The sequence below is a fragment of the Symphalangus syndactylus genome, chromosome 22, assembly GCF_028878055.3.
Source record: "Symphalangus syndactylus isolate Jambi chromosome 22, NHGRI_mSymSyn1-v2.1_pri, whole genome shotgun sequence".
In the NCBI taxonomy this organism is placed as follows: domain Eukaryota; kingdom Metazoa; phylum Chordata; class Mammalia; order Primates; family Hylobatidae; genus Symphalangus; species Symphalangus syndactylus.
In genome coordinates, this window is record NC_072444.2 from 65,780,167 (window position 1) to 65,803,976 (window position 23,810).

The 23,810-nt window shown below is 33.8% G+C and overlaps 1 protein-coding gene across 2 annotated transcripts in view; it reads right to left on the reverse strand.

Moving 5' to 3' along the window:
- The window catches only part of LRP1B (LDL receptor related protein 1B), a 1,943,477-nt gene that overhangs the window by 798,654 nt on the left and 1,121,013 nt on the right, over positions 1–23,810 (reverse strand). For both annotated transcript variants that reach the window (XM_055261032.2, XM_063631317.1), the window contains exons 12-14: positions 11,745–11,925; positions 7,090–7,309; positions 4,948–5,137 (exon numbers count right to left, since the gene is read on the reverse strand). In XM_055261032.2, coding sequence (XP_055117007.1) covers positions 4,948–5,137; positions 7,090–7,309; positions 11,745–11,925 — 591 coding nt within the window. The remainder of the gene's footprint in view (positions 1–4,947; positions 5,138–7,089; positions 7,310–11,744; positions 11,926–23,810) is intronic.

Genomic DNA, 23,810 nt, shown 5'->3' on the forward strand with positions numbered 1-23,810 from the left:
CAAGCCTATATATTAACATCTCAATGTTTTTAGACGTTAGCAGTTTAACTTTTGTTAATAAAATATCTTTTTTTGGGCAAATGAGAGAATATAGAAACCAGCGCAAAGGAATTCCACTGTTTCAGTCTTTCCTTAATCTGAATTTTCTTCAAAATGGTGGAACAAAGAAACCTCCTTTTCTACATGTGTCCTGGACTCTTGACTTCTCAGGGTCTTATCATAGGCAAAGTGAGAATTCTCTGCAGTTAATATAAAATATGTAAAACTATGAGGATTCTCTCTTTTTTTTTTTTTTTCTCTAATGCAGAGATACTTGAGCTTGTAGTTTAGAAGGGGCAGTAGATATCCCATTTATTCCAAAAGTTAGATAAAGGCTGAGAGAGTGACATCCTAAGGCCAGATGAATTATGCATTTAATCTAGTATAATTTCAGAAGAATTGACTTTGAACGATGTCAGTCAATCTGAAGAAAGGATAAAATGTTTCTTACTCTTTTTCTCTTTCAGAATCAAATGTTCACTGAAGACTGTTTATATTTGACTTGCTTTGAAGCCACTTGTGTAAGTGTGTGTGCATAACTATATTAAGAGACTCCTTAGTTTTGGCGGGGGCGGGGGGGGTTGGTGATTATCTCAAAAATGGGAAAAATAAAAAGAAAGAAAAATTTTGTGATGGTGGTCCTACCACCAAACCTAAAGCTTATTAAACCTATAAAATATTGTGATTAATAAATATGTCCTACATTAAATAAAAACTGCTATGTCTGTTATACTAGTCCTGTGTAATCTAAAATCTCTAAATCCTGGATTCTATAAAAGTAGTCAAGGGGAACTTTATATTAAAAATATATATATTTGAATACAAAATTTATCAGTGATAAAATTACAATGACCAAAAAAGATTCACATTTTTTTCTTCTATCTAAAAGTATAGTAGATATAAAATTTTGAGAAATTAAATTGGCCACACAAATTAAACACAGAAAAATACTTTCTGGTCAAATGGATCTGAATTTGAATCTCAGTTTTATCCCTGGCTTACTGTGTTTCTTGAGGGCCAATGGCTATGTCTGTCTGATCCTTGGGTTTCTCACATGTAAAATATAAATCAATAGTACCTATTTTACATATATGTTGTGAAAATTAAATAACAATGCTTAGTCCACTTACCAGTAGTTTTAAGTTACAGCTAGTTCTTAGTTAATAAATGTCTTCTATTTGTCATAAAATAATAGGATACATTTAATCAACCCTTATTAAAATATTACTTAGTTTTGATTATCTCATTCCCCAAAATGTGCAAAAAATCAAAGTGTGCTTTTGAACCTAGAAAATAAAAAAGAAAGTCTGTTATTTTACACAATTGCTGCTCTTTATATGAGGAGTAGCAGAAGAAAGCTTTAAAACTTGTTCTAGATATCTAATGTTAATGAAAAAGGAAAGCTTATAAATTTTACCAAAAGAAATGACAGTAATATATGAGAAAAATATTCTTACACTAAATCCCTAAGAATTACTTAAGAATTCTTTCCTAGAGGTAGCTTTCTGTTTAGTATGTTATCTATTTATATCTACCTTCCTGAAATTCACTGGTATATTCCAAGTAATTTGACAAGTCTCTTTTTTTTTTAGACAGAGTTTTGCTCTGTAACCCAGGCTGGAGTGCAGTGGCACATTCTCGGCTCACTGCAACCTCCGCCTCCCAAATTCAAGCGATTCTCCTGCCTTAGCCTCCCGAGTAGCTAGGATTACAGTCTCCTGCCACCACCCCTGGCTAATTTTTGTATTTTTAGTAGTGACGGGATTTCACCACACTGGCCAGGCTGGTCTTGAACTCCTGACCTCAGGTAATCCACCCACCTCAGCCTGCCAAAGTGCTGGGATTACAGGCATTAGCCACTGTGCCTGGCTATTGACAAGTCTTTTCTAATATGAGGAGTAAGAGGAGATCTGATTAGTTGACTAATTTTCTGACACTGAGTCTAAAATATTTAGAAATTACATTATTAGCATTCCTGAATATTTTTCATGGTGGTCTTGTCAGATGGTGTGTGTGTGTGTGTGTGTGTGTGTGTGTGTATTAATACTATCTGTACATATGTGTAAAAACTATAAATAAATATAGTTTATATATACTATATATATATAAATAAAGTCATATAATTGGTATTCTCAGAGAGAGAAAGAGAGACTATAAGGTTATATAAGATTAGTTTCTTTTATTCCATTAGGCAAAGGAGATATGTACTACTTACAGATTTGGTTTTCTATTCAATTGCTAAATTTTTTTTTTTTTTTTTTGAGACGGAGTCTCGCTCTGTCGCCCAGGCTGGAGTGCAGTGGCGCAGTCTCGGCTCACTGCAAGCTCCGCCTCCCGGGTTCACGCCATTCTCCTGCCTCAGCCTCTCTGAGTAGCTGGGACTACAGGCGCCCGCCACCACGCCCGGCTAATTTTTTTGTATTTTTAGTAGAGACGGGGTTTCACCGTGGTCTCGATCTCCTGACCTCGTGATCCTCCCGCCTCGGCCTCCCAAAGTGCTGGGATTACAAGCGTGAGCCACCGCGCCCGGCCTTCAATTGCTAAATTTTATCCATAGGAAAAAAAAAAAAAAAACAGTCTAACAGGACAATATGAAACCAACATTTATGGGACACAGATCATCTATTTTCAAATATTTATTAAGTCTGATGTTCTAAAAATGCAAAGAGTAACACCACTGAGAGAAAATTATAATAATTAAGACAAAGTGCTCACATCTGAACATCGGAATGCATTTTGCTTTATAATTCAGCTACTTTGATCAATGTAGTAAAAGATAACTAAAAATTTAGAACTCAATTAGATTATCTATCAATGTCTCTTGACTGAGAAAAAATGGTATTAACCAGGAATTTAATTTCTATATTATTTTGCTTGATCAAACATATATTTAAGTACTAGGTAATCCTTAGCTATATGAAGAAGTGGTAGAAAACTCAAATCAATTGATTAATTCACCTAAGTTAATAAAAATTATCAATAAATTATTCTCAATACATTCACTCAGTAAAACAAAACATTATGGTTTCTACAATAAAAATTGAAAAAGAATTTAGTAATCAGAGCTCATTTTTTATTTTAATGTCCCTTCAATTAAAATGGGGAAAAGCACTTTTAAAAGATCATTGTCCATCTAAGGAATAACATTGCACTATTATACATCAATGGCACCTTTCAGAACACCAAAAATATTCCCTATCAGAGTTATGTACCTCATTGTATATTATTATGATACATTATTCCATTGAGTATTTATTTAAAATGCCTATATGTAGGGTAACCTTAAAAACAAATACCTCCTATTAGAGAAATTGTAGGGGCAAGTTACCTATCATAATTTGTTTGTCAGGCACAGTGCTATGTAAGTTCTGCTTTTAAATAACAAATAGCTATTTAACCATCAGAGAAATGTTATGAAGAAAGTATTTCTTATTTTTTTAAATCTTTGATGATGAGTCCCAAGTTTTAAAAGGAGATGTTAGGAGACAGATCTAAGCCCAGGGCATTTTTCACTACATGTGTTGCATTTAGTTAAACAACTCACTAAAGCAAGTGGAAGCTTAAAAACTCTGAAGATGTTAAAAATGTAATGGACTTTGGCGATGGAAATTCAGCAATGACATTCAAGAGGAACAATTCTAAAGAGAAGGGAAATGGAAAATGTGATCATATGTTGATCGGATTGTGAAGTTAGAGGGAACTACAATCCTGAAAAGCAGATCCTTCAGAATATGAAAAGGATTGTTTCTATTCGTAGCCTGGGCTCTTGTTCAGTATAGGCAAACTATGGTAGTGTGGTGGGGGTGCAGGGTTTATATGAATATAGCAAAATATTACCTTTTAATCTATCCAGGCAATTATCTCTATTCTTCATTTCTTGTCCATAGCTATGGCTTGTGCCATCCGAATAATTTGTTTTATTCTTTTAAAAGATAATTTTATCTTTTATCAGCTATTGATATTTCTCATGTACACATTTCCATTATTTTATAAAATTGAATTTGTATTCCATTGAAGCAATTTTAATATAGTGGGAAAAAAGTTAAGCTTTTGAATGAGATAGTTTGCTTTAGGATAGCTGTTTTAGCTGAAATATCTTCAAAAACTCTGTTGCCAGATAATTTCCAATCGATAGCATGTGTGTTAGGAAATTCATAATATAATTTATTCATCTTAAATGTATTGAACTACATACTCATTAAATTTTTACAAGGATATATCTATTAAAAAAGGAACGATGACTAGACTCATAAAAAACCTACCACATAATTTACTAAACAGTTTTCTTTGTTCAATACCTAAATTCTGAGTAATGCTATGTGTAGATGTCCTAATAAGTATTAATAACTCACACAAATAAAATATAAAATAATATTATCTGATTTTAAGAAGACATGAATATTGTGATAGATGGTTTTACTTTTGTGTCATCTAAAATAATTACATGTTCCTTAATATACATTGAAACTAATCAGATAAACATACTAAGATACTTTTAAAAATAACATTTTTCTTGTATACCTCATCTTCAACTTTCAACAGTTTTTTTTTCAAACTAAGGAAGTTCTCACATTTAACAATACTTACTCTTTGAAAACATTAAAAGAATTGTTTTATTTTAAATAACTAATAGCCTTCTTCAATGAAAATCCCATGAAGAGAAGGACATACTTGGAGAAAACCTTAAACTTCACTCATATGGAATTCCCAGGGATAATCACTCAGGATATTTAGAACAACAAAAAGTAAATTTCTATGATAACAAAGTCTGATTTGATTGACTTTGGAGCGAATTTGACATCTTTTATCATAAAACTTTAGCAACACTGTCAAGATAAATCTTTTATAACTTCTGTGAAGTATTATTATATGTGAATCTCAGAAGCATTTTTATTTGTTTTTTAATACCTTGTTGCTTTCGTGGATCATAAATCTGAAGCCCAAATAGGGGTGGTCTTTCATGCCTCAGCAACGTCACCTCACTCGTTATCAAATCTAGTTGAAAAATGGAACCATTCATATAATCAGTCCAGAACACATAATTTCCATGATGCGACAGTCCAAAGGGGTGGTTCAACTCTCTCCCACTGTAAACAATCTGTAAAACATAAACACATTGTGAAAAATCAGAACTGACCTTTAGAAACATAACTAGATATTTAGAGAAAGTGATATTCAATAAGTATAACATAATAATATAATATCTTAACTCATTTTCTCTGATAGATTTAAAAAATGGATTTCACAATGTGAGCATATTTTTTGTTTGTTTTAGGGCATGCTATTTGAAGGAAACCATCTATTTTATCTAAACAACTTATTATTTATTATTAAACCATCTATTTTATTGATGTAAATTATTTCATCTATGGCACGAAAAATATGGTTAACAATGCAAATACTAAAATGACTTTTCCCTACTCTCATTCCTGTTTCTTTTGCTTATGATATTTCAGTACCATATCCTGGGATAGAAATCAAGCAAGCTGAATAATCATGTGTATTACAACATTGCTCATCCAATAACCAACAAATAGAACATGTTCAAACAGCATTGGGAATCAAAAGGATCCTCCTACTTTAATTGGGCCAATGCAAACTGAAGAAATCTTGGATCTGGCAGAAAAGATGGTAAAGATTTTAATTTAAACACAGACACATTTATTATTAGTAAACAGATAAAAACTCACTGGCAAATTAAATTCTGATTATGTTAATATATTCATTTACATTCTAGTTATATTGTTTTGTTGTTCCTTAAATGGAGGAATCATGTGATGAAAGTTTAATTCCAGTTTCACATGTAGGATTGTAGAAGGGGAATAAATTATACCTCAATAATGATAATACTTTTTCACCTTTCACCATAAATAAAAACATATTGAATACAGGATGAAAAAGATTTTGTATTCACTTCATTTAATATTAGAGAATTGAGAAAATTATCTAAATAATTTAGGGTCATAAATTTAAATTTTGCTCCTTTTAACTAGATTCTTCTTACCAAATTATCATATATTGAATAATTGACATGGTTTCTTCATTTTTTTCTCACCTTTATGTAGGCTAAAATATGCTGGCCATGAAAGTATTATGTTTATTGTTTATATACCAACATCTTCTAAAGAAGCATAAAAGTTTATCTAGCACCTGTTAAGTATGTGACATTAGGTTAAAGGCCAACCAATTGTACTTATTTGGAGAAAATATTTACAGTATTGTTAGAGTCAATCAACAACAGAACAGTCTTAACTGATGAGTGTAGTACTTCTTTCTAAAACAGAATCCATAATGAGTAGGCTTAGGCAAATGTGCAGTTTTTCTTTCCAAAAAGAAAAGAAATGTAACTTAAAGGAAGCATTTTGGTCATTTCTAACATTCCCTTTTTCTATTATTTAACTCACAGTTAAAGTCAGTTATTGGTGTTATGTGTAATTAGGTAATTAAAACATGAAATAGAGAGGTTTTGTTTTGTCAACTATGCCTCCGTCTCACAGACAACTGCATCATCCTCAATTTTACCTAAGAATTTCAAAATCATTTTGCAGTTACTCTAGCAGAAAAAGCAAGAGGAAACAGATACCTCTTCATACCAATAAGCTTGAAGTTCAGCTCATTCCTACTATGTGTTTAAGTTTCAATGTCACCAAGTTACCTAACTAAATACAATGTAACTACTTCCTCATCATACATAATGTTTAACTTCAGCTCAAAATATTGAACATATTTTAATAGAGTAGAGTTGCTTGGTTATAGAAAACTCATCAATAATGTAGAAAAACTGCATTTTAAAACGGCTCTGATATCCTGAGAGCTGCTTTTAAAAATCCCACAAATCCTGGCATACCACAGTGAGCTGGGCCTGGTCTCCCAGAGGCAAGTGCCAGCTGCACTACTTAATGCTCAGCCTCCTTCAGCCACCCCATGGAGACTATTGGCAGCCACCTCAGAGGAGTAAAAATAAACTTGAAAGTATTTTTAACACAACACAACAAGGCTCTGTGAAAAAAAGAAGCCTGTGGGTTAAAAACAGCAGTGTTTATCTTTTACCTTCCTGTGAGTTCCATTCAAAAACACTTTTTCAATATGATCGTAATAGGCATCACACCAGTATAATGTGTTGGTGTGAAAGTCCAGAGTTAAACCGTTTGGCCACAGCATCTTTGAAGTCACAAAAATCTGCCGATTGAATCCATCCATCCAGGCCTTCTCAATCCTTCCCATGCTGTCATCTATTTCATCTTCCTCCCAGTCTGTCCAATACATCCAACTAAGACATTAAAAAACAACAAAAATGCATACATGTTATTACAACCAGCCACAGTATAGACACTTCCTCAGATTTGGGAGTTCTATAAATTCTAGTTTCATTCTGATTTGTCCTCCTATCTGAGTGCTTATCTGTCAAAGAGGGGGCAGCTGTGAAGTTTTAAAGAAAGCAAAGATTTGTTTGGTAGAACTGTGCATTTGCACTTATTACAGAAAAGCCAATTACCACCACTATCGCACTTACTGGCTTCACGCATTAATGAACCTGACAGTAAGTGCCAAATATCTATTTTTGGGGGGTGTTGATGCCAAGTATAGGAAATTATTTTCTGGGTCATTACTATTTTAAATGTTGTCCACTTCAAAAAGTATATAATCAATTATGTGATTAAAAAGCAGATTGAAAGCCATGAGAACCCATGGCACAGTTAATGATCTACTCTAGACTTTATTTAATCTCAGATGAATTATTATTCTTTAAGACAGGTAATTGGACTGACTTTGTTCTAAAGGGCACAGTCATACTGAGTTTGTTTGGCTAGGTCTAATTTGTCTTCCTGGTGCAAATCATCTATGTTTTATTGCTGCTTATTATTACCCCAAAATCTACAGAAGATGATTTAGCTGCACATAAGTTTAGTAATAGCAAGTTGACTGACCTTGAGATTTTGAGCTTTAAGTTCTGTCTCAAACAAAAGCATGTGCCTTTAAAAACAAATCTTTTGTAAAGCTCTAACAGTAGGAGAGGGGGCCTTGAACTAATGTTCCAATTCCCTCATGAACGAGGTTAAAACCCACCACATGGGTTGTTTTAGGGTCATGTGAAAGTTCCTGAGTTTATTAATTAAAATGTAGGTTTAATCCAGTCATCTCATATACAACTTTATAAAGTCTCAAATCTTTTCTAAGCTGCTGACCCTTGAAATACTCTTATTAGATCCCCTGCCTCCCCCATTTTGTAGATGCTAAGAATTTCTAAGTGCATTTGGAAAAAGTCTGTCACCATGACGAAAAATCCTACTGTGATCTAAACTGGCAGACTTGGGAAAACTGAGGATGAACACACTACCCATTATTTCATACCAATTAAGCTCTTTTTAAATTCTCTTAACGGTTTCCAATTATGTTGATATGCCTTTTTAGACCCAAGGAGGTATATTGAGACTGTTGAATTGTATTAATCCTAGAAATAAACATGGAAATATTTCTATCTTGTAATTCCTTAAAGTGATTTTTTTATTGGGACAACTTAGTAGCAAAAAGGATAGTCATTCTATTTGCTCTAATTCTATGTTAGGTATAACTACTTGACATCAGCTATATAAATGAACTATACAAAAGTGAAATATGCCATCTTTTCATCTCTATTAATATTTTCCTGAAATTTTCTTATATACAGTTAATCAATAGAGTTTTATTTTTGTTCATTTATAACTTATTAATATTGCAGTTATCTTACCCTATAGCTTCTCCTTTTGATCATGGCAACATATTTTTTTTTCTGTGACTCAAATCACACATACATGTGCCTGTGTATACATAAAAACACATACACACACACACGAACACACACACGAAAGAGATAAATCTGGACATTCTAAATATACTGCATATTTTACTATTTGAAAAAAGGAATTGTTCGCCAACTGATCCATCACCTAAAATTATTTTTATTTAAACAAAATATAAGAAAGTTATTTTTCTAAGTAATGCCAATCTGAGAGAGGTTTTATATATATATGTGTGTGTGTATGTACACACACACACACATATATATGTATATGTACACACACACACATATATATATGTATATGTACACACACATATACACATAATATATATATATATACACACATATATATATACATACACATAATATATATATATGCTTAAATGTATATTGTGGGCCAGGCACCATGGCTCATGCCTGTAATCCCAGCACTTTGGGAGGCTGAGGCAAGCGAATTTCTTGAGCCCAGGAGTTTGAGACCAGCCTGAGCAACATGGCAAAACCCCATCTCTACAAAAAAAATACAAAAAGTAGCCAGGCATGGTGGCCTGTGCCTGTAATTCCAGCTAGTCTCAAAGCTGAGGTGGGAGAATCGATCACTTGAGCCCAGGCTGTCGAGGCTGTCGTGAGCCAAGATCAAACCACTGCACTCCAGCCTGGGTAACAGAGTAAGATCCTGTCTCAAAAAAAAAAAAAAAGAATATTATGAAAGCTTTACAATCAATACCAATACCAAATGATGAGAATTCTTAAACACACAAAATAGAAATATAACCTATAAAATAAGCAGGAACTAATACAAATATTTTTTCTAGGTGGGACTCTATGTATTCTTCACATAAAACATAGGTTAATCTGGCCTTCTACTAATATAGCAAGAAAAATTCTACCTTTTATTTCAAGGCCTGTTCGAACATAATTATCTGATGAAGTCTATCCCCAGCCTTTCTGGAGATGAGTCAAAATAAGCTCTTTCCTCTGTTTCTCAGCAACACTGTCTAGTTTTAAATAATCTTTATTGCACTTATTCCCTGTATATAGGGACAGTTGGTAGGAAGACATTACAGGGATGCAGATATCGTCTCAATGAAAAAAATATTCTGTTAATCAGAATTGCCTTCAAATAGCTTGAACTATGTAGATGCTATAGGTTTCTAACATCATCTGGATGCCTACAAACTTGGGAGATGTTGAATTGGATTTCTAAGTTTGATGAGAGAGATGGGACTAGTGGGCTCTGAATTTTCTTCTAAATCATATGTTTCTATGACTTCCACATTTATGTCATTTCTTGGGCACAACAAAGACTCTTTAGCTCTATCAGAAAACATTTTCTCTAACAGAATAGTGAGAAAGAAGATGCTGTTGTAAGAGAGATTTGAAATTTCTTTCTTCAGATAGATTTGGACAGTGTGGAATAAACACTCTCTTCAAAAACTAAGGCTGGTTTACCAGATGATTATATAATCCAAACATAAAATCACCAAAATTACTTTATAATTATGCCCTATGAAAACACTTACAATGAGTTCACTCACTGCCTAGGAAGAAGCACCCTGGTTGTATTTGGAGCTACTCTTAACACAAACAATTCTAGGAACTGCAATTTGGTAATCTCAGTTTATAAGGGATTCACATGCCTCCTATACAATACATATTTTTTGTATGTGTGCAGTAAAGTGTAAAGAAAATCTATTTTTTGGCCGGGCGCGGTGGCTCATGCTTGTAATCCCAGCACTTTGGGAGGCCGAGGCGGGCGGATCACGAGGTCAGGAGATCGAGACCACGGTGAAACCCCGTCTCTACTAAAAAAATACAAAAAATTAGCCGGGCGCGGTGGCGGGCACCTGTAGTCCCAGCTACTCGGAGGCTGAGGCAGGAGAATGGCGTGAACCCGGGAGGCGGAGCTTGCAGTGAGCCGAGATTGCGCCACTGCACTCCAGCCCGGGCGACAGAGCGAGACTCTGTCTCAAAAAAAAAAAAAAAAAAAAAAAAAAAGAAAATCTATTTTTTGATGTCTTGAAACAATAATATGTAAGCCGTGGAAGGAAAAACACTCCAAAAAACTATACATGTAAAATATTCAATAAAATAACATTTTTTAAATTATAAAATACTATGAAAATTTCCATCTTCTTTGATATTTCTGTAAGTACAGTTTTGCATTCAGGTAATAGTGCTGATTAAAAATCAAAAGAAAACATATTACCAAGAATTGGACAAAATATTTCATTCTAAAACAAGTAATACATACTATAAAATGATGTCACTATATGGAAATTATGATGGTATCTAAAATTATGTGATTATCACCCTAGACTAATAAAAAGCAGTGAAGTTTAGTGGCTAAGAGTAAAGTCACAGAGACAGGCTTCCCGGGGGTAAATGTAGACCCAGTCTTTCACTAATTGAATAGTGTTTGGCAAGACAGTTATCATTTTCAACTTTATAAAACAGGGATAAGAATGGCAACTACTTCAGAGGATTATTGTTAAGGGTTACAAAATAGGGTCAGAGTAACCCATTTAATAAAATGTCTGACCTCTAGGAAATGTATAAAACTTTTGCTATTTTTTTGAATACACTAAATTTCAATAGCCTTTAAAATATAAAAGGGATTGATTCTCTGATTGAGTTATCTTGGTGTCGGGCTGCTTAAAATACAGAATTATAGTGCTAATTTTGAATAAATCAAGTAATATATCTTTGTGAAGTAATCTATTTCAGGTCAATGTATTCTGACATATTTATTTAGCACATTCTCTAGGACAGAAAAACCATTAAATGTGTAACTTTACCCACTAAGACCATTTGTGTGGAAATTCAGCTACACATATGGATTTAAATAAAACTATTATTAACTACATAGGAAACAAATTTATCTATTATCATTTTTCTTATATAAAGCTAGTCAAATATTGCATACCCATTAACTGGATCCACCACAATTCCTCTGGGATGAGACATTTCACCCTCTAAAAGAGTCTTCCGACTCTGAGAAGCTTTTTCCAGCCTGGCCACGTTAATGGTTTTCCTATGGCCATCATTGGTCCAGTAAAGATTATTTCCAATCCAGTCCACAGCAATGCCCTCTACATTATCCAGATCTATAAAAAAAAAAAGCAAAAACAAGAAAGAGACTGCTTTTACAACTATAGTAAAATGAGTGTTCACTACTAATATTCTACCTAATAAAAACTTTAGTTCAAAAAGGAATGAACTCTGATCCATGAAATCTTTATGGTATAATTTTTGCAAAGTCACTATTCTGTAGAATACTTTTCAATTTTATTCTGAATGCCTTTTTATGTGAATAATAGGCCCTCTCTCAATTGTACACAGTGTTAACAAATTAATCACGGTCATTAACTCAGATTTTAATTGAACCTCAATTTATTGTAATTCAGTGATCTGCAGAAAAATGGGAACATATAAGTGATAGGAGTGAAAAAGCTTGAATATAAGTGGCAAATTCAGCAACATAGACTGTTCTGAAGAAAAATCTACTAGTGCTGTGTCAGCATGTTCAAACTTGTAATATGTAATCTGAGTAAGCAAAATAATATGAATATCCTCTTGCCCAAGGATGAACAGTTTCAGCAGGAGCACAAGTACGAAAGCCCAGGATAGGCTTTCATCCCAGAACTGCATCAACAGTGAATCTCAAGAATCGCCGAAATACTTCTCTTTATTTTAGACTTACCTTACCAAGAATCTTATTACAGGATTATAAGAGATACAGGCAATGATAATTCAAATGTAACAGACAAATAATAATCCTAGGAGTTCACCTAATTCAAACCCTTTCTTTTATAAAGGGGGGTAACTAAAACTTCAGAGTGAAGGCAGTTACTTATGGTCTATTATCATTCACGAAGCAGTAGCAATTGGATAAAAATCCAAGCTTTATGACCCACAGTGTGGAAACCCTCAAAACTACACGGTTCCTAGGGTGAGTTTCTGTAGCATCCTGTCCTTGCTTTTCGTCATTTTATAAACCACACTTCAGCCTACAGCATTACAACTACGATTCCATTCTTCCGTTGCATGAAAAATTGCTGTGAACTCCTTCTTTTCTCTCAAAACCAAGGTAGACTACACAGACTTCCTCTTTTCCTTTTTGGCATGAGTTACAGAACTGGAACTTACTGGACAAAAGCAATAGGTAGTATATATTAGAGAGGGAGCTGTGTATTCACACATTACAAGGAAATCTATATCACATTTCCCTGTATGCAGACACAGTGGGTATTTACTATTATCATGTTGTTTAATCATGGTCTTTCTGGCTCAAGAAAAAAAGTAAAATTGTCCCTTGTAACCCTTATTGCTAATCAACATGTGTCGTGATTCAGAATGACTGATACAAAATGTGATCTGATCTAACTGAAAATCCCATTACAGTGAATCAGATATGTTCCCAATTTTGCTAAGCTACCTGCTTCATTACCATCCAATATGAGTAACTTTCATAGGTTAATTGTGCCTATGCTTAGAAAAAGAAGTTTAATTTTGCCTTTACTTATTGACACTTAATTTTCCTGAGCACTTTCCTATTCTGGCATAATGGAACGAGAGTAGTTATTTACTCTTCTCTATTTATTATAGCCTATAGCTGATTTTTTATCTTGTTAGTTGGTTTTCAAAAATTGAATTACATTTGAAATCTGCCCCAGTATAAAAAGTCTTCATGCTGGATAACCCATCTTATTTTTGAAACTTTTCCTTTTACTATATGACTTGAGACTTTTTTTTTCATATGAAGCAGTTACAATGCTGTATGGATGAAACTTTTGTTTCTGACACTTGGGTAGGCAAATTCAGTGACGCATCGGGAAAGTGAAGATTATAATAGCACCTACCTCATAGGATGATTACAAAGGGCAAGCTATTAATAGCTACTGCATGTAAACATTTAGCATATTTCCTGGAATACAGTAACTTCTCAGTTCATGTTAGTTTTTATTAATTTATCAGGATTAAAAAATATTTTATATCTCTTCTGTCCCTTTTCTTTAAGGGTACTACATGATAGGGTTATATCTTTTGTTTTTCACCTTTAAAATGCTTTTTCTATAATATTTTCTTGCATTTTTACCAGTGACTAACTTTGACTAAAAATAGTATATAAATAAATATATGTGATGTTCTTAAAATAATGGTTGGCACATACTAATATATAATGATGATTATTATTCCTGTAATAATATCATTATAATTTCTGTATAATCTTTCTTTAAGCTAGGTATCTAGTCTATTAAGATAGTAATAAAGGAATTAGCCTAGATTATTTTTTAAGGTTGTTTTCTGTTTGTGCTTTGATTCTTTTTTTCTGTTATAGGGAGACTGATAATGAATAAAAATCTTAAGATAAGAAAATGTATAAAAAGATCTATGAGCAAATTGGGAATCTTTTTAGGTTATCTTTAATAGGGCAGGGAGGAATTTCTCTCTTGCAGAACACAGCTTGAACAACCAATTAATTCCTTTCTCGACAAATATACATTGATAAGGGAAGCATTCTGCTTCCACATTATTTGGTCCCTGCTTTAAATTAACTTATAAATTAGATGGAAAAGTTAGACATATAGAACATCAGTCTTATGTACGTTTGATATTTTATTCAAAGGGGTCTGGTAGGGTCCTGCCTGAGACTGACTAATAATGACTCTATGAACAAAAGCCCTTTAACCAGATCAGGGATATATGAAGGTTGTGGCATTCAAAGGCCAAACAAATATCAGTGACTACAGAGAGTCTAATTATTAGCTTGAGGAAACACATGATATTAAAATGCAAGGAAGATACTTGATAAAGAAAAACTTGGTAGAGTAGATTTCTTTGTATACTTTGGGATAGAGTTCAAGTATTCTACATTATAAAATTCATATTTGCTATTTATTATTATTATTGCATAACTAATAGCAAACAAGAGCTTGACTGTTTTAAAAATCTGGTCAAAATCTCCCTTAGCTTTCACAAAATACCCATTTTCATGCATCAATAGGCAAGGATTTAACATGTTTTTACTTGTTAAGAAAAAAAAATTCCAGTAGATAATTATTTCTTGTAAACTTTGTTTAGATTAATATTATGTCTGTATTTTTCATGCTAAGTGAAGATATTGCACATTTACTCATACTCAGAAAATAAACAGCCTTTTCTTGCATTCTGAAAACTTAAGAATATTATTTTTCTCAAATTATTATAATTTCTACAACATGTTATCTTTGTTCTAGTAATTTCAAAATAACTTGTATGAATGGAGTAATATATGAATAGTGCATTAAACACCCACACACTCACATATCTCATTCAAATTTAGGATTAATAATGAAGTGCATGGTTTACTTAAGCGAAAAACTCCTTAATATTGTTAACAATATTACTTCCTATAAGAGACACCTACCACTAAGGAAATGAGGATAAATAATATATAATAAAATTTATGTAAATTTTAAAAGAATAATGATGTGGATTTAAAAAGAATAAATAGGACTGTTCTTCAAATGAATGTAAAACTTTGGACTAGACCAAATAAACATTTGTAAAGAGAGTGGTTTTGGGAGAAAAACATATTTCTAAAATGAAAACTTCATTACAGGTCTGATTTTTAGATATTACACATTCATGGAACAGAAGACTAAAGTTTTATATACTTAAAATATAATTGCCTATTTTTAAAATAGGTTCACGATTTTTAAAAGAAAGGATGTGAGCAGTGGCCTTATTTTTGTTATGGCACATAAGCTGGACCTCCAAAAATGATCCATAGATCTTGATGCTTTACAACAGAATTTGATGCATATAATAAGAAACTAACTAAAAATTATACCCAAAAATGGCCATTATAAAATCATAGTTTCTACATTTTTCTACCTTATACAAGTTTATCCAGTGTTATCTATCCTTAGCATGAACATTATTTTTCTGAGTTAGAACGAAAGTGTCTACGTGAGTACAGAGTATGGTAAAGTGCCTCAAATAATTAAGTCTGCATCATGCATGTAGACATGCCTAAGGCCAGCGATGCCTTACCTCACCCTAGAGTCAGCACTTGGACAACTCTCCTGTCTCCTGTTCTTGTAGTTCAATTAATACAGATTCTCTTTGAACATTTCAATATGGCCTGAGGCCATAAAAAGCTCACATGTATCTGACATGAGTGAATGACATTGATTTAATTAATAGTGTAGCAGCAAAATTTGCTTGCTGAATAAGCTGTCTCATGGGGTTTCAAGGGTCTCTGGTCACAAACTAAAGATACCACTTGTCCCTAATGGCCAGCTGAGGCTGATGTTTCTCAACCTCATTTTCATTCCAGATTTCTCCTTAGCTGTTAGGTCAAGGAGGGTGAATACACAAGCCATTCTCACTCAGAACAAAATACCTTGATGTTGTATTCAAAGAGATATGTAGAGTGCATATAAGGGTCTTATTTTCCAGAATAAACAGAATATATTAAAACATAGTGGTTTCCTTCCATTATCCAATGCAAACTGTCACTCTCAATGGGTCAGGGAATACAGATCATCACTCAATGACATTCAGTTATTTTATATTTGATACAATGAAGACATGGTCAAGTAAAGATAGTGCCGTAGTATGCATCATAGTTACCAATGATCTAAAATGACAAATAAAATGAAAGATTAAGAATGGTTAAGGACTGAGATTTTTATCATACTTTCAAGCTTACAAGTTTGCCTGTTTTTGTTCCATGAATTCTGGTAGAAGACACAAGACTTGTGGATCAGATATAAAAGATTTTATTACTCATGGTACAACAAGCAGGATGGTCATCAGCAGATTGGTGTCAGTTCCCTTTACTTCGAAGTCCGCAGGGGCAAGTGGGAGGGGTCCATATGGATGCTTTCATACACTGTGGGTGGCATTACAGGAGAAGAATTCTGAGTTTAGAAAATCCAAGCCTATTATAATGGGCAGTAAGAAGGCCTGCTGTTTTCACTGGCAGGTGACTGTGTCTTTTTCTCTCAATACTCTTTGCTATACAAGCATTCTTGAAAAGATACTTCTGAAAAAAAAAACAGTGAGTGTCTTACTTTAAGACATGCAGAAATGTGAGAGATCCATGGAGAAATGTCTCACAATAAAAGGTCCTGAAAAGTCATCATCTGGTAGTCACTAATACATGCAGATAGATAGAGCAAACAAATTGGTGAGTGGATATGAGCACAAATAATAATTTTTGCATTCCAAGCTATTACTCTTATAGGAATTCTGCACTGATTTACACAACCACACCTAAAGCAATAAATGCAGATAGCGGAAACAAATTGATGAGTGGATATGAACACAAATAATAATTTCTGGATTCCAAGCTATTGTTCTTATGGGAATTCTGCATTGATTTACACAACCACATCTAAAGCTTATTGTGTAGCTAACTATGTGTGATGGTTAATTGTATGAGTCAATTTGGCTAGCCCATGGTACACAAATAATTGGTCATCTGTCTGGATGTTGCTGTAAAGTTATGTTTTAGATTATATGAACATCAGTAGAATTTGAGTAATAAGCAGGTTACCCTCTATAACGTGAGTTCGCCTCATCCAATCAGTTGAAGGCCTTAAGAATAGATTGGGATCCCCTGAGAAGGATGAAATTCTTCCTCCAGGCTGTCTTTGAACTCAAGCAGCAACATAGCTCTTTTTGGGTCTCCAGCCTGCTGATGTACTCTGCAAATTTTGGACTTTCCAGTTCCCAAATTTTGGACTTTCACTAATTCCTTAATAAATCTCTTTTTTTCTCTCTCTCTATATATACATTCTGTTTGTTCTGTTTCCCTAGAGAATCCTAACTAGTACACTATGACCATGCCTGTGATCTGAAAACGATTTTGCTGAATGGGCTGGGAAGAAGAAGGTCATTCTTCACATTCATCCTTTTCCGATAAAACACTGAAAAATATATATTTCAGAGGACAAAATAGCTTTCAATTTAAGAAGCCCTAGAGATATGCAAGGGGCATATAGATCATTGTACAATATTCCACTAATTTTTTTGGATAATATTAGAGTCTTCACTGTGAATGGGGAGAAAGTCATTTCCATTAACACCATTTTACTACCTAACTCTGCCTATCAAGAGAAAACAAAGCTAAAATTGCTTCCATTTTTGGAACACAATATATCACACCTATTCTTGAATATTCATTTTGGAACTGTGAAGTTTATAATTTATAAAAGTAAAACAGTTTTGGTACCGATTTCATCAACAGTAAATTATTCAATCTCTTTCATATTGTATGAAAAGCCTACTCTATTAGTAGTCACTTGGACAATTTAATTTCATAGAAGTTGACTTATTAGCTATATTTTCTAGTAGGTATCATGTTTTTACACTTGGTCACTTAAACATTCAAAAAGTTCCATCAACTGATAATGTTCACTGAACTTTAAAAAAGACAAGGTATCACATACATGCTTAGAAATCATATTTAGTGAAAAATACTGATCACTAAATTCCAAGTTGAGCTTAAAAGTTAGAGAATGTAAATCTTTATTGTATTTACAATTACCATGGCATAGAACAAATGTGTTATCTCATGTGACCATACTCCTGGAGACAACCAGCCTAAATCAACCAAAACTATACCTGTTTCAGATCCACATAAATACACAGAGAAAAAGGCTAGACAAATGCACGTGTAGGTAAAATGTGGTAAAGGAGGCCAAGTTCTTAATAATAGAACTCTAGGTAAATGTGGTAAAGGAGGCCAAGTTCTTAATAATAATTTATCTAACAATATCTTTCCATAAATATCTAAGAAAACACACACAGTCATAACCCTCCTGGGTACACAGGTACTCTTACAAAACTGAAACAGTACATTGGGGCAAAGTCATAATAAAATTAGGCAGCAGCCTTATTGTGAATTCAGTATGCTAGGAATAAAAGAAGCCTCAAAACCATACGGTTTAACTTGTACATCTACAAGTAATGAAACAAAGACCCAGAAAAGTAAGTTGACTCACAAGGACCTACGATTAGTTAGTAGTCACTATAGCAAGTCTTGAAATTTAACTCACGTTCTAATGTGCCTACCCTACTTTGTATTCAAATTTGACCTCCAGAATTGTAAAGAAAAAAAATAATAAATAGAGGAAGGAGTTAAAGAAAGTTTAACCTAGGCGAAGTTTCCTTGGAAGAAGGAAAAGTGGGGCATGGAAGAAGGGAGGGGAATAAAGCTAGAATAAGCTTACTACAGTAGAGGATGCTTTTGGTACAAACTTTCCAATCACAAAGATGGTACATAGTGAAAGTTTGCACATTTTTTCAGATTTCTCCACTTTGATAACCTTTGGCAAATTGCTTACCCTTTGATACATGGCTTAAACTTGAACTTCAGGTTTCGCAAATGAAAATATGAATAATAATCAGCTCTCTTCATTTTAGGATTCAAGGAGAGAATAATAAGCAGAACAATGTTTGGCACATAATCAAATTCTCAATAAATGATACCTGTCATTTCTTACTAAAATACATTTGATGACTAACAATGTAGAGATTTAACAAATGTCCATATGAAGGGAAGTGAAAATTAAAAGAAAACATGAGGAAAACTGGGGCACCGTTATAAGCTACATGAGAAGGACAAGACATAACTAAACTCATTATGAAAAGATGGCTGATATTTGAATAAAGTCTTTGATTAACAATACTGCATCAACATTAATTTTTCTAGTTTTGATAATTGCAGTGTAGTTTTGCAAGATGTTAGAAAAAGCTGTGTGAGGGTGCAATGGACTAAATGTGTCCTCCTAAAATTCACATGTTGAAATCCTCATTCTAATGTGAAAATATTTGGGGGTAATTAGTTAATGAGGGTGGAGCCCTCGTAAATGAAGTTAGCGCCCTTATAAGAAGAGACTAGAGAGCTCTCTAATCCTTTTTCCTTCATGTGAGGATCCAGTGAGAAGTCATCATCAGTCTGCAACCTGGAAGAGGTCCCTCACCAGAACCTGACCATGCTCGCACCCTGATCTCAGACTTCTATCCTCCAGAGTTGAGAGAAACAGATTTCTGTTGTGTATAAGTCACCCAGTCTATGGTACTTTTTTATGGAAGCCTGAATTAATTCAGACAGAGAAATATACAGAAATTCTCTGTACTATTTTGCAAATTCTTGACTAAAGTTATTTCAAAATTTATTTTTAAAAACATAATAAATTGCTTTGTAAATGCATTGTTTTTATATAATAGACGATATCAAGGCTAGATGTAGCATTACCTGTAAAAATTAGTTTAAATGATATTAATAATATATTTTATAACAATTTTGGTATAATAAGATAAATATTTATGATTCCACAGTAAAAGTATGAGGTATTAGTGAACAATAACATTCATATAAGTATATTGTATAAAATTATTCAAGGTAGATAGGTATCTCTTAAAGAAAAAGAATATAAAGCTGTGCAAAAGAAAATGAGATGTTGATTCAGAAAGACTGGGAAAGTGTGTTAAGACGGGTGTATTATGTGTAATCTAAAAATTGTAATCTAAAGTTTTTTTATTAAAACGTTACAGAAGTTCAAATAAATCAATAAAAATATGTACGGTTTTACAAGATTCCTGAAAAATCAAAGATGATTATCATAAGAGGAATTTCAGTAAAAACCAAAATGAGTTTTCGAATGATCAAAAAACGATAAATTGATCTTGTTTCTTAGAACAAAAATAATCATTCTTTAATGACTCTTAGATCTTTTTAATCAGTTTAGTTACTGTTTTTAAAGTAATGACAACTAAATTAAAGTACTCATTCATCCATCTAATGAATGTTTGCTGTATAGTTAATATGAGCCATGAACTGTTCTAAGCCCTAAGGATCTACCACTGAGCATAACAAAGAAAATCTCTTACCTATTGAAGCTTACATTCTCGCAGCAAGGCAACAACCAAGTGAAACATACGCAGAATAATCACAAAAGAGAAAAAGGCAGGAAAGGGAATAGAGTTGGGGTGGGTGTGATGGCGGTAAGTAATTTTACTGGGCTGGCCAGAAGGGCTGACTGAGGAGGTGGTCTGCAGGCAAAGACGTCTAGGACTTACAGAAGAGAGGCACGTGGGCATCTGATGGAAGAACATTCCAGACACAGAAAGATGTGCAAAAGCCCTGAGGTGGGACCATGTCTAGGGTGTTCAGGGGACGACAAAGAGGATATTGGAGAAGAGTTACAGGGCTATTTTAGGTTAAATAGCAGAAAAGCAACTTAAATAGCATTTTCCCCCTGTGAACTTAAAAGTCATTGTGTGGAACCCTTATGAGGTGATCATACCTAAAATTTTCATGAACAATAGTGATAAGGTGGTCCCTTACTGTGACTTGTACTTATTTTCAAGGGTTTATTTATGGGTATTGGGAGAGGCAGTCCCCTGCGGGCCTTGAGTGTCCCTGTACATTCTTGCTGAGTCCGCCAGATTGTAAGGCTTATTTCTCTTTTGATACTGAACAATTTATCTTGCTACTCACATAGGCAGCTAAGTAAGTCAAGGGGACCACAGGGTGACTGCTGTGTAACTGCTTGCTCCACAGGGGAGGCAAACTAGAGATCTTGCTGTTTGCATAATGCCGGCTGCTTTCTCAGAAAGTGCTGATCTCTAGGCCCTGGGATCCGCAGCTGTGGCACAACTCCCTGCTTGCTCAGCATTCATCCAGGCCCATCATGTCGCTCCCTGAGACTTGTGGGCAGGGTAACCAGTGCAACTATGCTGATAGTCATGTGGTGAGCAATAAAATTCCTAAGTCTCAAAGTCTCATTTTCTACTTTTGGCACCAGTGCAGTGGCGGCAGGTTTATTCCCCACCATCCTTTATGACAGGGTTTCTCAGCTGTGGCGTTACTGACATTTGAGAACTGAAGATCCTTTGTTGTGGAGAACTGTCCTGTGTATTGCACAGCGTTTAGCAGCACATACCTCTAACTACTAGATTCCAGTAGCAACCCCCTCTCCAGTTGAACCCAAAATAATTCTAGATAATATCAAATGTCCCATGGAAGACAAAATTATCCGTGTTCTATGAGGTTGGGGTTCTACCTTAAAAGTGAGTGATATTTCTCAGACTCTTTGGTTCATTTTGATTCCTCTAAATGAGTTTTCTTATCTTGAAATGTAAAGTTACTTGCCATATTTTTTTGGCAAAATTGCATAAGAATATTCAGTTATGTTTCTGTGGCTAGTACAGTAGTAAATACACATTACTTTTTTCAAATATGCAGTCTCAGAATGGGTTCAGTTTCATTGAAATTCCACATATATAAAATACCTTGGAAAGAAAAATGTTAAACATGTCATGAATAGTTACAGTGACAAACATTTTGAAAATATTTGTCTCAGAATGATATTTTATGTATATCTCTATATCTTTTTTATCTTGAAAAAGGGTACTTTTTGTTTTTTATCTGAAATAATAGCAAGTTAAACTTTGCAATTTGAAATTCCTCTATCTAAGACAAATTACAAATAACTTAATAGCTAAAATAGTAAGGTAATTTGTTTTGATGGAAAATATGCACATTCTTCTATGATTAACAATAAAGATTTATGAAAGCTCATTTTTATAACAAAGATAAAAGTGTCAATGCTGGGGATAGGAATGCATTGCTATCCTGTGCAGGCAGATTTGTATTAACCAAAGAAAGGAACAGATGTGTATCAAAATATTTTATATGGTTATCTGACCATTGCCACACATTTAATGTCCTAATATCACTACAGTATATATCTTCAAGTTTTCTAAATATTGCATACTATACTACGGTAGATGCATATTTTGATGAGAACTCTGATTCTTTCCAATTGCATAGGAATAATAAAGAGAAAATAAAAGTTAATGAATAAAGGGAAAAGAAAGTTGACAAGTGTTTAAGGAAGATCTGAGGTAGTCATCATTCATTTTTTTGAGGGAGGCAAAAAGTATGAAGATACAGAATATTGTTTTTCTTAGTCTATGACCAAGTCTAAAATAAACCTGGTCTGACTCATAAGAGAACATTTCTTAATTCCTGTAAGCTCTAGGTCCCTAACATGAGCAAAAACCACAACCTCCTACATTTAAGGGTTAACTTGATGATTCAGAATAATCGATATGAAATGTCTGGTACATACTAGGAGCTTCACAAATGCTACTCTTATACAGCAACAGATATTTTGTCGATAAAGTATGATTTATATTAGCTTAAAATATAATTTTAAGTGCTGAGACCATCAGACTATGTATGGAATGTGTAAAAATAATCATGATTTTCCTGGAGGAGCTATATATAATGGCATATATACATATCACACACACACAAACACACACTTACATATGTGTGTATATATATATATAGAGAGAGAGAGAGAGGAAATAAAAAAGCATAAAAACTTATATCAGATTTGAAGAGTATTACTTAGTTACCTCAGATGGATATTCTATTATCTACCTAATCTTTAAACTTTCTTTTTTTTTTTTTTTTTTTTTTGAGACAGAGTCTCGCTCTTTCACCCAGGCTGGAGTGCAGTGGCGCAATCTCGGTTCACTGCAGGCTCCGCCCCCCGGGGTTCACGCCATTCTCCTGCCTCAGCCTCCTGCGTAGCTGGGACTACAGGCACTCGCCACCTCGCCCGGCTAATTTTTTGTATTTTTAGTAGAGACAGGGTTTCACTGTGTTAGCCAGGATGGTCTCGATCTCCTGACCTCGTGATCCGCCCGCCTCGGCCTCCCAAAGTTCTGGGATTACAGGCGTGAGCCACCGCGAATTCAATATTTTACCTTTAAAATGAAACAAGAAGGCTAACGATGAGATAAAATTTGATATTTCTCTTTTGCTTCATCTGAATTTTATAATCTTCTGGGTAGCCTCAAATCAAAATGCTATATAGGGGACTCGCCAAAATAATTAAGTATGTATAGATTACAAAAAAATCGTTCTGAAGCTATTTTTTAATAGCTGGTTAAGTAATGACTGTGAGTAGATAGATGT